At 46.1% G+C, this 15,517-nt stretch overlaps 1 protein-coding gene across 9 annotated transcripts in view; it reads right to left on the bottom strand.

Annotated features, from left to right (window-relative positions):
• MYCBP2 (MYC binding protein 2) overlaps nt 1-15,517 on the bottom strand; it is a 977,923-nt gene that overhangs the window by 189,566 nt on the left and 772,840 nt on the right. For all 9 annotated transcript variants that reach the window (XM_033949399.1, XM_033949405.1, XM_033949401.1 and 6 more), the window contains 2 exons: nt 14,616-14,860; nt 4,418-4,585 (listed from right to left, as the gene is read on the bottom strand). In XM_033949399.1, the coding sequence (XP_033805290.1) occupies nt 4,418-4,585; nt 14,616-14,860 (413 nt within the window). The remainder of the gene's footprint in view (nt 1-4,417; nt 4,586-14,615; nt 14,861-15,517) is intronic.

The following is a 15,517-nucleotide window of genomic DNA, read 5'->3' as shown; positions in this document are numbered from 1 at the left end:
GGGCCTTGGTCTACTGTCTGGTAAAGAACTTGGGTGACAATCTACCATACTAGCCATCCTTTTCCAAATAATATTTGCTCTTTAAAGAGAAGTTTACTGAGCATAGCTTTAGAAGCTGAGTCTTCCCCCAACTGCCTGATCCAGAGCATTCTACAGGCTGAGACATAATAAGCAGAGACTTTATTCATACCTAAGAACATAAGAAGGTGCCTCCGCTGGGACAGATCAGAGGTCCATCTTGCCCAGCGGTCCGCTCACGTGGCGGCCCATCAGGCCTATCGCCTGAACAGTGGTCCCAGACTAATTTTGTAACTTACCTCTAATCCTCTAATCCTATCCTTATAACCTACCTCTGCAATTATGTTTCCAGGGCCTTCTTATCCATTGACTGTTTTTCTCTCCTTCTTCACTTTCTGCCCTGCATCCATTTTTTTTTACAAGAAAAAACTGACTTCATGCAAAAAAACTGTCTATGGAGAGTGATCAATTAATTGTATAAAATGCTCAGAGACATGAAACTCTGAAGGGAAGGCTAACAAACCCCCTGTGAGAAGAGTTCACCTTCTAGTCATAGCAACTTCATAACTTAATGATCACGCTCCAAGACGCGGTGAACAATTTGTATACATTTCAAAAATGGTTTAATACATCAAAATTTGAGAGTCATATCTTCTCTGCATAAATCATAAAAACAAGGATAGGGGAACACATCAGCAGGATTCGATCAGGAGTGAAGGAGGCCCCTCTTGTTTCTCACTGGCTTGAGAAACAGCATACTTTAACAGATCTGAAGCATTCTATTCTAGATATAGTCACCACGACTAGAGGAGGCAATCTGGCACAGATCTTATGGAAAAAAGAACAGAAGTGGATTTATACTTTTAATACGTTACATCCGCATGGATTAAACAACAAAATAGAATGGGTGGCATTCCTTTGATTTATTTTTGGACTTTATAAATCAATGTTTTGGATTCAGTCACTGAAAGGGTACCTTATTTGCCACTTGTGATTCATTGGTTTGATATTTTTTTCAAAATCCTACGCACATATAATCATGCGGGAAGTCATCATGCCACTATATCGGGCGATGGTGCGCCCGCATCTGGAATACTGCGTTCAGTATTGGTCGCCGCACCTCAAGAAGGACATGGCGGTATTTGAAAGAGTCCAAAGGAGAGCAACGAAGCTGGTAAGAGGGCTGGAAAACTGCCCATACGCCGAGAGGCTGGATAAGCTGGGTCTCTTCTCTCTGGAAAAAAGGAGGCTCAGGGGAGATATGATAGAGACCTTCAAGATCCTGAGAGGCATAGAGAGGGTGTAATGTAATGTAATGTAATGTAATTTATTTCTTATATACCGCTACATCCGTTAGGTTCTAAGCGGTTTACAGAAAATATACATTAAGATTACAAATAAGAAAGGTACTTGAAAAATTCCCTTACTGTCCCGAAGGCTCACAATCTAACTAAAGTACCTGGAGGGTAATAGAGAAGTGAAAAGTAGAGTTAGAGGAAAAATAAAAATAAAATAAACATTTTAACAAGACAGCATTGATCTAAATACTTTGGAAGGTAGAAGAGAGGAGAGAAAGGAATAGAAGCAGAAGGGGGAGCCGTTGAACAGTAGAATTCTGGAGAAATTTAAATGATAGAAATAGAACAAAACAAAGACAAAAGGCAAAACAATAGATAAGATTAAAGATAAATCATAAGCTGGAAAGAAAAATAAAATAAAACTTTGTCTTCAATCCACGGTTTCAGCGTCAGTGATGAAGTGGAGCAAGTAAGTTTAGAAAGGGCTTCTTCAGGGAAGAGACTTGGCCGACAGTCCCAGGATGCCTATGTCTCCTCCCCTGCGATGTTCTCCCATCCATGCATTCCCTCCAGACACACTGCCCGTGCCCCAGCCGCTCCAAGGAGGCTGCCCCAGATGAGGCCCACGGTGAATGCAGGATTCTCTCCTCTGCGGGAAAGCCGCCCGGAGCCGACAGTCGATCTTCTTAGCGGATTGCATGGGGGAAGAGTTCACACTCTTGGTAGGATCGGGTCTGTGTGCTCTCGGTGGTTGTGGCTGGTCTCGTTGCTGCTTAGGTGTAAAAGCAGTTGATCTCCACTGCTGCTGATATTTAAAAGCAGGCAGATTGATCTCTCCAATGGACTGCAGGGGGAGGAGTTCACACTCCTGGCAGGATCGGGTCTGTGGGCTCTTGGTGATTGCGGTAGGTCTCGCTGCTGCTTGTATGTAAAAGCAGTTGTTTTTCTACTGCTGCTGCTATTTAAAGCAGGTAGATTGATCTCTTAAACGGGATATAGGGGGAGGAGCTCACATGCCTGGTTGGATCGGGGCAAGGGCTCCTATTATAGGCTGCTTAGGTGTAAAAGCAGTTGATCTCCTACTTCTGATAATATTTAAAAGCAAGCATATTGATAGGGACAGGTTCTTCAGACTGAGAGGGACAACAGGTACAAGGGGGCACTCGGAGAAACTGAAGGGGGATAAGTTCAAGACAAATGCAAGGAAGTTTTTCTTCACCCAAAGGGTCGTGAACACATGGAATGCGCTCCCGGAGGAAGTGATCAGGCAGAATACAGTACAGGGATTCAAACAGGGATTGGACGGATTCCTGAGGGACAAAGGGATCATAGGGTACTGAAACCAAGGGGTGATTCAAACAGGTCGTGACCTGTTGGGCCGCCGCGGGAGCGGACTGCTGGGCGAGATGGACCTGTGGTCTGACCCAGCGGTGGCACTGCTTATGTTCTTATGTTATAACTTGTACACAGAGTCTCCTCCCCTGATTCTCTTTAAAACCCGCATTTGTTGACAGTGTCCTCCTGGCAGTTGGAACTCTTAGAACTCTCAGATCCAGCTGTGGTATGTCCTGTTACAATGTGTTTCTCCTCTATTGGTTTTGCCTAAATTGAATGATTATAAGTTTTGCAGTTGTGTGAGTATGGATTTTTACCCACACTCAAAAATTTTTTGTTCACAGAAAAGATTGTACATCATGAAATTCACAGAATCATTATAGCACCAAACTCTTTTTGAATATTCAGCATCGGGTCTCCTGAAGCAGAGATCGAAACGGGGGTCACGTTGGGACCCCTCAAATCATGTTTATAAGCTAAGTGAACATTATTCCATCAAATCATGCAGTGATGGCTGTTTTATGATTTATGCAGAGAAGATATTACTTGCAAATTTTGATGTATTAAACCATTTTTGAAATCTATACAAATTGTTCACTGCATCTTGGAGTGTGATCATTAAATTATGAAGTTGCTATGACTGGAAGGTGAACTCTTATCACAGGGGGGTTTGTTAGCCTTCCCTTCAGAGTTTCATGTCTCTGAGCATTTTATACAATTAATTGATCACTCTCCATAGACAGTTTTTTTTCGTGTGAAGTCAGTTTTTTCTTGTAATTAAATGTTTTTCTGACTTCCTCTTTTGATAATTAACATCCCTGATTCTCATAAGGAACTTAATCCATTTTGGCATTAACTTAAAATTCAATTTTTCCGCTTTCTTCTCAAAATCTACTTTTCCATCTCTTCCCTTCCCATCTCTCTTTCTTTCCCTCCCTATTTCCATGATCTGACATCTTTTTCCTTCCTTCCCTTCTTCCCCCCAGCAGTCTGACATCTCTCTCCTTCCTTCCTCCCCAGCAATTCAACATCTCTCTCCTTCCTTCCCCCCCCAAGCAATCCAACATCTCTCTCCATCCTTCCCCCCCAGCAATCTGATATCTCTCTCCTTCCTTTCCCCCCCTTCCCAGTCTGGCATCTCTCTCCTCTCCTTCCCATAATCTGGCATAGCGCTACCTCACTTCCCTCCTTCCCTTCCATTCCCTGAGCTGGTATCTCCCTTCCTTTAGTATGGCTGGGGCTGCTGCCCTGATGCCACCTATGGGTCATACAAGCCCCTTCCTCCTTCCCACAGCTGCTAGCTATATGATTAAAACCTATATTCAAATTGCAGCGCCAGATGGTTCAAACATGTTTCAACCTGATAATGTTTGAACCATGTAGGACTCTGCAAACATAGAAACTGACAACTGAAACACAGTTTCAATTGCACAGTCCAGAGGCAGTGGGAAAAAGGGGCCCATGTGACCTGTGGCCAGTCCCAGCCATTCCATATCTAGCCATGTGACCTGTGGCAAGTCCCAGCCATACCAATTTACAGGTAGTGCCTGGTTCTGCTTGGGATAACAAAGGAGAAGCAAGACATTTTCTCAGGCGTGGCACTTGCCACTCTATAACAATACCAATGAGTAGTAAAAAGACTACATTAACCTTACTAGCATATCTGAGGATTGTTAATTTTATTTTTCATTGTATGTTCCTTATATGCTTAGTATCGATATGCTTAATGTTGAATGACAAACATCCTCTGATTTTTTTGCACATACCTTGGTGGCATAGACTTCATGTTACTTTCTGGCTCCTCAAAGACATTTGGACAGGCATCAGGAGTGACTGATATGTAGGGTGCAGGTACAGATGTTGAACGAAGGTATTTCATCTCATCCTGAAAAAGGTTGTCATCTTGATATCCAACTAAATTCTCATGATGATGCCTGAATGTGATCAAATATATTTAAATAATTTCTTTGTGAAATCAGCACAACCAATCTTTTAGCAGTCATACATACATTTAACTAACCCTTATATACATACATATACACATACATGCATGCATACAGGCAGTCCTCGGGTTAAGAATGAGTTACGTTTTTAAAGCTTTCTTAAGCTGAATTTGTATGTCACTCAGAAATTTTAAGATTCTTGCTGCTTACATCTACTCCCAAGTGACAAAAGGGTAAACTGTCCCTACCAGAGTTCCCTCTAAAGTACAGCACGTACAACCACACTCTGTTCTTAATGTGGCCTTGCATCATTCCTAAACCTGCTGCAGGAAGTGTAGGAATCCATGCACCACTGGAAATACTACTCAGTGAAATCAAATGAAGCCACAACCACATTCTTAAGTACGAGTTGTACTTAAGTCGGGTGCCTGTATAAGAGGTGTGATTAAAAAAAATGAATGCTGTTGCTGAATGCCATCCAACAGAAAGGCAGGGATCTTCAATACAGGAAGCAGGGCGTCCAACCTTAGTAACAGTATGTGACCAGTTACAACTTGTTTGGTGCCGTCATCGGTTGTGAGCTATGGATGAGAGAAGGTGTGCGTTTTAAAGTGTGCCGTAAATCATAGATCACAAACAATGTATTAATGTGTTATTTTGGTTCAAAACTGCAAAAAAGTGCTAAAGAAACATGAAATGTTTAAAATTATTTATGGTGATGCTGCAGTGACCATGAAGATGGTTTACATGTGGTTCAAGTGATTTCATAATGGTTGTGAATCGGTTGAAGATGAGGAGAGATTGGGACATCCTTTAACATCAAAAACCCAAGAGAATGTTGAATGAGTAAGCAAAAGGAAAAATTATGTCCTATCTGTTAATTTTCTTTCCTACAAATGCAGCAGATGAATCTAGAGACTAGTGGGATAGCACACATCTACCAGCAGGTGGAGACAGAGAACTGATTCGCAGGTGTATATCTTGGATGGAGTCCCTCTTGCCAGTCAGTATCGCTTAATGTCCAAGCCTCCGGACAATGTCATTGCAACCTAGCAAACTTCTTTCCCATAAGCAAAATAAATCTTGACCCCCAACCATAAGACAGCACCTGTGAGAAAAAATCCATGAACAATACCTAGCGGGTGGGGCTCTGGATTCATTTGTTGCATCTCAGGTGGGGTGAACATGCCGCCTCTGCGAGCACCGAAGCACGCCTCTGCGTGCTCCGCCACATCCAAGCGATAATGCTGAGAAAACGTATTGGAAGACGACCAAGTGGCTGCCCTACAAATCTCTTCCAGGGAAAATCCCCTGGACTCTGCCCACGACGTAGCAATTGCTCTCGTTGAATGAGGATGTAGAGCCTCTGGCACCCGTTTACCCGCTAACAAATAAGCGGAAAAAATAGTCTCTCGGACCTAATGAGCCACCAAGGCCTTGGAAACCGCCAAACTCTTCCTAGGACCCGAAAAGAGCACAAAGAGTTGATCCGAACGCCTAAAATCATTAGTAACCTGAAGATAGTGCAAGAGCATTCTCCTTACATCGAACAAATGCAAGGCAGGAAACCTTGACCCCCAATCTTCTTCCCTGAAGGACGGTAGAAAGAGGACCTGACTGACATGAAAAGGAGACACCACTTTTGGCAGAAAGGAAGGCACAGTCCTTACTGAAACTCCGGCCTCCGAAAAACGTAAGAATGGATCCCTGCAGGATAAAGCTTACAACTCAGAAACCCACCTGGCCGTTATCCAAAGGCTCAAAAGGCATCCCTCTAAGGCCCACCTTCAGACTCCAATCCGGCCATGGCCTCTGCAAGGTTAATCCCCTTCAGGAACCGTACTACATCAGTGTGAGACCCTTTGGACAAGTCTGACACTTCCCTCTGTAACAGGCAATAGCTCCTCCCTTACCCAAATGGAATTGTAGGACAACCCTTTAGCAACCCCTTCTTGCAGGAAGGAAAGAATCTGAGACAGGGAAGCCTGAAAAGGAAGAATCTCCAATTGAATGCACCAAGCTTCACCCACCCACCAGATCCAAGCATAAGTCGTCGAAGTTGACCTCTTCTTTGCCTGCAGCAGAGTATAGATAACTTGCTCGGAATACCCCCTACGTTGCAGCCTTGACTGTTCAATAACCAAGCCGTAATACCACAGCAGAAGGGAGCATCCCCTGAACCTACTCCTGTGGGATGCAGATGGGTGTCCCTTGCAACCGAAGTGGAGCGACCGGTGACCATCTCCCCCGAGGAGTCTAACCTGAGGGCTGCGGACAACCCCACAATATCCACCCCACTGCACCGGAGTTGCGAGCCAGATGAAGCAATACACGCCCCTTCATTATCTGGAGAGGAAACCCCCTTCAACAGACGCTATAGGTCGCTTGGAGGACCGAGGGCCTACACCTCCCGAGCTTGCTCCCCGTGCCTGCTGGGGAGCCTGGGAACTTACTGCAAGGGAATGAAAGGACAAACCACCATGAGTCCCCATCTCCTGGGGAACCAAAGGACCTACAAGCGGGCCCTTAAAACCTCGGAACATAGCCCCAGGTCCTGTCGACTGCCTGGAACCAGAACTCCTTGCCCTAAGGTCCGCTGGCCCCGGAGTGAACTTCTCACAAACTCCTATCTGGCACCAGCCTACAGGGATGCCCAGAAAAAATCTGCACCTGGAATAAAGCACCCTCAACTGTAACCTTTGTGCCTTACACAGAAGACCACCGGGCTCTACATAATCTTGGCCCACTCCACCAGCAATGAGGCCAGCCGCCCCTCCATTCACTTGGTGGAAGGAGCCAAAACCCTGTCATTGTGGCAGTTGGGAGGACTGAAGAGGATCTACCCTCAAGGCCGAGGGTTTGACAGGGCGAGAAGGTCGCCTTTGTGTAACCCTGGCCTGACACTATATGCTGCCGAATAGGAGGCCCTATATGCTGATTTCCCCGGGCTATACCTCCTGGTATCTCGAAAACGTGGCCTAGATGAGGGAGACCGAGGTGCCCCTCTGGACCTATCTTCTGGCAATCTCTGAAACTTAAGAGTCTCCAAAATCCTTCACTAATTTTTCCCAGGTCCTCTCCAAACAGTAACCTGCCCCTAAAAGGGAAGATGTACCAGGCGTAATTTGGAGGCGGCGTCTGCTGCCCAATGCTGCAGCCATAGATGCCGCCTAGAAACTAAGGCTAGAGCCATATGCTTAGCTGAAGCCCTAATCATATCATATAAGACATCCACCAGATACGCTAGCCCTGACTCCACATCAGGAAAGTCTGGGGGGCACAGCCCTACCTGACTCTACAACCCCATCAGTAAACAACTGGATCCACTGAAGACAGGCCCGTGCTGCATAAGAACTGCAGACAGCTGCCTGCAGAGTCAGGACTGCCACATCAAAAGAAGACCTTAAAGAAGACTCAATCTTCCTATCCTGAGGGTCCTTCAGAGTAATACCTCCCTCTATCGGCAGAGTAGTTTTTCTAGTGACTGCCGCCACCAAGGCATCCACTTTTGGAAGTTTAAATTTTTCCTACTCCTCAAGAGCCACAGGATACAAGCAACTCCAGCATAGTCCATTGCTCAGAAATCAACTCCTGCATGGCCTCATGCACAGGAAAGGTCTTAGGTGGCTGCCTAATGCCTGCCATAAGGGGATTGGGTATCGCCCCTTCCCCCCACCCCCATGTATCCGGCATGGAAATGTGCAAACAGTCCATAGCTTTTGAAATAAAGGCCGTTAGTTCCTTCCTATGGAACAGGCACAATGCTGAGGGATCATCCCCTTCAGCCTCTTCCACATCCATGTCCTGCACCCCGGCCTCCCTCCGGGACTGCACAGAGGTAGAGGGATCTCCGGGTAGGCAAAGTCCTCAGCCTCAGGAATTCTACGCCTCTTGGCCTCTTTATGACCAAACGGTGGCTGTAAAACCGTCCCCTGGGCTAGGCCTCCCTCAGAGAACCCTCCTTCCCCCTCCGTCCAGGCTTGCCCTCTGCTGTGAGAAAACCTTATGCAGCAGAAGCACAAACTCCGGTGAAAGGCTACCTAAGGCCGTAAGCCCTTCCGGAGTCACCGCTCCTGGCACCAGCACTGCTCCTGCCGCTGCAGCTGAGGTGTATGGCCACACCTCTAAAGCCGCAGCCAAGGCCGATCCTGCCTTCTTCTCCCCAAGCATGTCTTTGGTGCAGGAAGAGACGTGCCTTCAGGTGCCGAAACAGCAGCTGTACCCGCGTCTTTCATTCAGCCGGTCGAACAAAGCCCCAAAATAGAGCGGTGCTTCCTGCACTGTGAACGCTTAACAGCCTCCGCTGCCATGCCTCCCCCCAGCAACAAAATACAGCGGTACTCACGTGCTCCTGTCTTGAAAGGCCCACTCCAGTACAAAGCCACAACACTGTGCAGACAAACCTGGCCGCAGCCAAACGGCAAGGGTTGTTGTTTTTTTTCTTATGGGAAAGAAGGCCTACGGACCAGGAAACTTTCTTCATGGGCAGTGAGGGTGGGGAAGGGACCTGGGAAGGTCCTGGTGTTGCCCCCAAAGTCGGAACTGAAATCTGCCGACACCCCGAAACTCAACTGGAGCCGAAGCAGCATGGAATCGATGGAATAGTCATCCACGTCAGATAATCGAGGCCAGTATCACGCTCGACTTCAAGGGCCGATGGGACAGACAGGTGGGGTATCTCCAGAGGAATGCTTAAAAGATGGATTCTCGAGGGAGGGAGGGTTCAAGGATGCCTTTGAAAACTAATTTTAATATCCCATAGTTTTACTAAATTTCATCTTATAATGTTATATTGTTATTTTGTTTACCTTCTGTATCTTTCCCTTATTGTTTCTATTTTTCTTTATTGAATTGTATTTCACTCCCCCTTTACCCAATGTTATGAGTATGTTAAGTTAAATTTTAATCCCTTGTCATTATTTAAATTTTGCTTTTTATGGTATTGTATTGTATTGTTTCCCTTTAAATGTAATTTTTAAACTGTTCATCGCTTAGAAGTATGATTAAGCGATTAATCAAAAAACTATTAAACTAGAAACTTGAAACTTCTTGAGTGGGCAGACTTGTTGGGCTGCCGGCCCTTTTCTGCCGTCATACTCTATATTTTTATGTTTCTATGAGTAACAGCCTTCCACACAGGAACCTTCAGAGATCCAGGAACTATCGGAACAGCAACCATCCAACCTGCTGGAGATAAGAGCATACAGACTGGCAAGAGGGACTCCATCCAAGATATACATCTGTGAATCAGTTCTCTATCTCCACCTGCTGATAGATGTGTGCTATCCCACTAGTCTCTGGATTCATCTGCTGACGACGCTAAGGAATGGTTGTGAATCGATTGAAGATGAGGAGAGATTGGGACATCCTTCAACATTAAAAACCCAAGAGAATGTTGAATGGGTAAGCAAAATAGTTGTGAATTGAATGAAGATGAGGAGAGATTGGACATCTTTCAATGTTAAAAACCCAAGAGAATGTTGAATGAGTAAGCAAAATGGTTGTGAATTGAATGAAGATGAGGAGAGATTGGGACATCCTTCAACATTAAAAACCCAATCTCCCCGGCCCTAGAAAAATACTAGAAACCACAGAAAAAGCAAAATCTTCACGTGAAAATACACAAGAATAACAGACAGACAGATAGGGTGGGGTGGGGTGCTGTACCGGTCTGTAGAGTCTAAAAGAAAGAAAATTAGCAGGTAGGAACCAAATTTCTCCTTTTTTATCACCTCTCCAGACTGGTATAGCCTCACTGATGGGACGCAGCAAAGAAATATCCATCATGTCCACTGGTGCTGATCTAGACTCACCCCCTGCACCAGATTGGAAGACTGGAGCCACCAACAGAGAAAGTGATGAACTAAACCACGAAGAGGAACGGAAGAGTCCAACTCGTGCACCTGGGGCAACTACCGCTGAAGCAAGGCATGATGAAGTGGGTGCATGTGAGCCTGAGCACATTGAACCACATTCAGGGAGGCCATCAACCCCAAGACCTGGAGAAAACCCTGAGCCTGACACCGGGATGCCATCAGAAAGCAAATCTGTGACTCAACTTGACCACGCGGGCCTCTGGCAGGAAGACCTTCCCCAAGCTGGTGTCAAAAAGAATCCCAAGGTACTCCAGGTGCTGAGATGGAGCCAATTGACTCTTGGACAGGTTGAATACCCACCCCAGCGCCTGCAGGAATTCCTCAACCCGAGCCATAACCCGGGAGCTTTCCTGAAAAGACTTTGCTCTGATCAACCAATCATCCAGATAGGGGTGAACCAGAATGCCCTCCTTGCACAATGCCGCCGCCATGACCACCATGATCTTGGCGAATGTCCGCGGAGCCATGGCCTACCAAAGGGGAGAGCACAAAAGTGGTAGTGCCGACCCAAGATCACAAAGCGAAGGACTGCTCATAGGAGGTGCAAATGGGAACATGCAAGTAGGCCTCCGTCAGATCGAGAGAGGTCAGAAATTCCCCTGGCTGTACTGCTAGAATGAGAGAAATCAGGGTTTCCAAGCGAAAAGACGGAATATGCAGAGCCCTGATGACCCCCTTCAAATCTAAGATGGGCTGAAAAGTCCCCTCTTTCTTGGGTACCATGATATAAATTGAGTACCTGCCTGTGTCACACTCCTGTGGAGACACTGGCACGCCTGGAGATGTAGCAACCATTGTAGAGTCTGGCGTAAAAGCTCGCTTCTTCCACACCACCTGACAAGGAGAAGCGTGAAAGCAATCTGGCAAGAAGCAGGAACATTCTAGAGCACATCTGTCCTGAATCACCTCCAGGACCCAGTGATCCGTCGTGATCGCAGCCCACCTTTGGTAAAAAAAATCTCGCAACCGAGCATCCATCGGCACCAAGAGAGGTGCAGGCAAGGAGTCACTGGGCTGGATGGGCAGTGGGGGAACTGATGGAGGAATCACGTCTCCTCCCATGGGCCCCCTGAAAAGACAGCATGCGCTGAAAGATATGACCCAGAGGCTGGGAAGAAAGCAGTCTGTGGAAATCACGCAAATGCTCCTGAGCAATGCCACCCTGCGTAGGTGTAAGGGCACGGTCTTCAGGAAGATGGGGCACCTTGGAGTCCGTCAAGGTGTGTCAACTTGGAGTCAACTTGTCCAAATCCTTGCCAAACAAAAGACCCCAAAAGGGAAATTTTGTCAGCTTAGCCTTAGATGCTGCATCCACTGACCAAGCCCGAAGCCACAAGGCAAGACGAGCGGCCACTCTTAGCGCCATGGACTTATCTGATGCTCGCAGCAGGTCATACAGAGCATCAGAAAGATAAGAGGCACCCATCTCAATGTTGGCTACCTAATGATCCACCAAGGACCAGTCATCAGACTCATGGTCAAGGACATGCTCGGCCCGAGCCACAAATCGCCGTCTCAACTACTAAGGCAGAGACATCAAAATTCAGCTTAAGAAGAGACTCTAACCTATGCTTCTTAGAGTCCCTTAAGGCAGAGCTGCCCTCAATGGGCACAGTATGCTGCTTTGTGATTGCGGAGACCACCGCATCTACCACGGGCGACTTCAAGGTATCCCTAACCCCCTCTGGAATGGGATACAGGTGGACCATAGAATGTGCAAAATGAAAGGCGCCTCCAGCACTTTCCACTGCACAAGAACAGTATCTTATCTTGATGCACAGGAAAAGAGCAGGATGCAGAGCAGATCCCCCTAAGCAGAGGGTCCACCACACTTGGGGGCTTTTTCGCGTCTTCCTTGAAACACAACACCGAGGACACCTGAATAATAAGCTCCTGGAGCTCTTCCCGATGAAAAATGCGCAACACAGACACATTCTCGCCAGCTGACAGAACCACAAAGCTGCCACTAACAGCATCTGTCCCCCATGAGGATCCTGGAGGTCTCCCATAAGGTCCAGGTCCTCATCAAATGAAAACTGTTCCTCATATGCAAAATCATCGGCCCAAGATACCCGCGGCCACTTGGACGAGAGAGGAGATGGGGACACAACTGATGCTGAGGGGGGGGCCGAACCGGAGTGGCCGTCAAGAGAAAATTCCCCCCTCCCCCCGCCGAGACCACTGGGGCGGAAGCAGGATCCCCAGCCTTACACAATGCAAAAACAAAGTCAGAGGGATACCCCCCCGGCAGCCCAATGGGACTCCCTGCCACAGCAGGGGACCCAGCAGAAACCTGCCCATCTCTCCAATACAGGGGGGAGGTCACCTGAGGCTACAGATAAGATGGAGGTGCTTCCCATCAAAATCGGAACCTCAAGGCCTGTTGCGGCTGAGAGGCCTGAATCGCCCCAGCCGCTAAAGCTGGCAAGCCGACATCAGATGTAAGGAAAACCTTATTTCCCTTACTGTCGGTGGCTTCCCCAATGTCATTTGCCGGCGTGTGAAGCACTCGCGAAGGGGATCTCTGGATTCCCCTTTGCGGCAGCCTGCACACCGCGCACACATGCCGGCCACGGCTGCTTCGTGTCTGGAGCACAATGAGCACTTTCCCTTTAAAAGTTCTCATTGCGCAATACGCGACCTAGTTGTAAGAAAAGTGATGGTTAACAAACAAAATTCAATTACAAAGCATTGAAGGATCCCTTCAGACCAGCACTGCCTCAGGATTAATACCACAACCAAAGTTTGGTCTCAGTCTCCACCTGCTGGTCAAAGTGAGCTATTATTCATTAGTGAAGCTTCCGGTTTGGAGACATGATAAACAATGGTTGCTTAACAATTTGGAATTAAGTTTGTAAAACATTAGGGGCATCTCCATACTTATAAGAACATAAGCAATGCCTCTGCCGGGTCAGACCCGAGGTCCATCGTGCCCAGCAGTCCGCTCACGCGGCGGCCCAACAGGTCCAGGACCTGTGCAGTAATCCTCTATCTATACCCCTCTATCCCCTTTTCCAACAGGAAATTGTCCAATCCTTTCTTAAACCCCAGTACCGTACTCTGCCCTATTACGTCCTCTGGAAGCGCATTCCAGGTATCCACCACCCGCTGAGTAAAGAAAAACTTCCTAGCATTTGTTTTGAATCTATCCCCTTCCAATTTTTCCGAATGCCCTCTTGTTCTTTTATACTTTACTGCTTATAGCCCATTCAAGAACAAAACTTGTGAGAAACATAGGAAAAACTCTCTTCCAAAATTCAGAAAGCTGGGAATTCCGTTTGTTGCAAAACTATTAGATTTCTAAAAATGTTTTTATTTGAGAATCACCTATTTAGAAGTCTTGGCTGCCAGGATGTCCAACCTTGGGACTTTTAACTTTTTTGGCCTGATGTATATCGCACCATAACCCCCGTATAATTTATGGTGAGCCTTCCAAAACTCCCCCAAAACCTACTATACTCACCTGTCTACCACCCCAATAACCCTTATGACTGCAGGTGGCACCTATATAGTAGGGTTTTGGTAACCCCACACTTTTTACCATAAATGTAGTGGTTAGAGTGGCTTATGGGCCTGGGTCCTCTTATGGTTCACTAGCTCACTTACTAAGCTACTTAAGACACCTGTGTGCTGTTGTTCTGGAGACAGGTATGCACTGTTTCATTCAGATTTTCTAGAGGGTGGGAAGGGTTAAGTGACCACTGGGAGAGAGAGTGTGTATGTGTGAGTGTGTTTTTACCTTTTTGGCACTTAGACACTTTTAAAACAGATGTAGTTATGGACATCTAAGTTCTGTTGTGGACATCTTGGGAAAGGTTTGATTATCACTGCAAGACGTCCAAAGTGCTAAGCCCATCCAGAACATACTTCCAACATGCCCCCTCGAACTTTGGATGCACGGTAGACAGAACGCCTAGCAAGACATCCAGCAAGTTGGTTTCAAAAATCAGCACTTGATTGTTTTAGTAAGAAAAAACATCCAAGTGCCGATTTATGCAGATTTTTGGACATCTTAGTGTTTTGAAAATGCCCCCAACAGCTATTTAAAGTTGATTTTTACTTTTATATGCTCCCCAACAGAAATATTACATTCCAGTTTGATTTTGAATACATCGCTATTAAAGATACTCATAGCTTTCCATTACCTAGCTAACGTCTGCAGATAGAGACAAGGCATTTTAATGGGCATATCGTCAGAAATGCCCTCCTTAACACTGGGCAGCTGTGACTGGAATGGCTTTGCAGGATGGTAGCAGAGAATGCTTGGCTCAGCAGCACTGCTCAAAGACAGCAGGAACATAGCATTTGCTTTAATCACTTGGTGAGCTTCCATGGTGGGCAAGGCACGTGGCGTCTTGACCTGCATTGGCTTCCTTCTAGATTGTTTTACCTAGAAAAATACAGAAGAGTGTAATCCATGCAAGTTACCTGGACATATTACATTTTAAAAATATCATTTTACCTATGACGTTTCCAACAAAGCCAAACTGTAAGATAAATAACATTTAGAAGAAAATACATAATGTGACCAAGGCTAGTTCATCATCATTATTACCACCATTTGATATATTGAAAGTCTTATACACATACTAGGTACTGGGGCAGACATTAGGGAGGTGGTCCCTGATCATGGGTTCCCTCTTACTCCTCTGCCCATGGCCTTTTCTTAAGTCATCTCCCTTTGACTCATCATTCTCCCTCACAAGGAACCATTTCCTGCTCATTTCCCTTTTGGGTCCTCTTCCTCTAAAATCGACTACTGCAATGCTTTGTACAAGGGAATAACCTTAAAAGAAACACGTAGATTGCAAATCATATAAAACACTGCAATAAGAATAATTACTAAAAGGAAAAAAAATTGATCACGTGACTCCCTCTTCCTAAAGGATATAAAATAGCATTATTAACACACAAAACTTTAATGAATAAAGCTCCTGCTTTCTTAGAAAGGCTTTTAATCCCTTATACTCCTACAAAATCTTTAAGATTGGAAGAAAAATCTCTCCTCTTAGTCCCTTCACTAAGACTCATTTATTCAAGGAGAGAC

The sequence above is a fragment of the Geotrypetes seraphini genome, chromosome 6 (genome assembly GCF_902459505.1).
Source record: "Geotrypetes seraphini chromosome 6, aGeoSer1.1, whole genome shotgun sequence".
Lineage (NCBI taxonomy): Eukaryota > Metazoa > Chordata > Amphibia > Gymnophiona > Dermophiidae > Geotrypetes > Geotrypetes seraphini.
The sequence above is the reverse complement of the archived record's forward strand: the minus strand, read 5'-3'. Positions and strand labels throughout refer to the sequence as shown.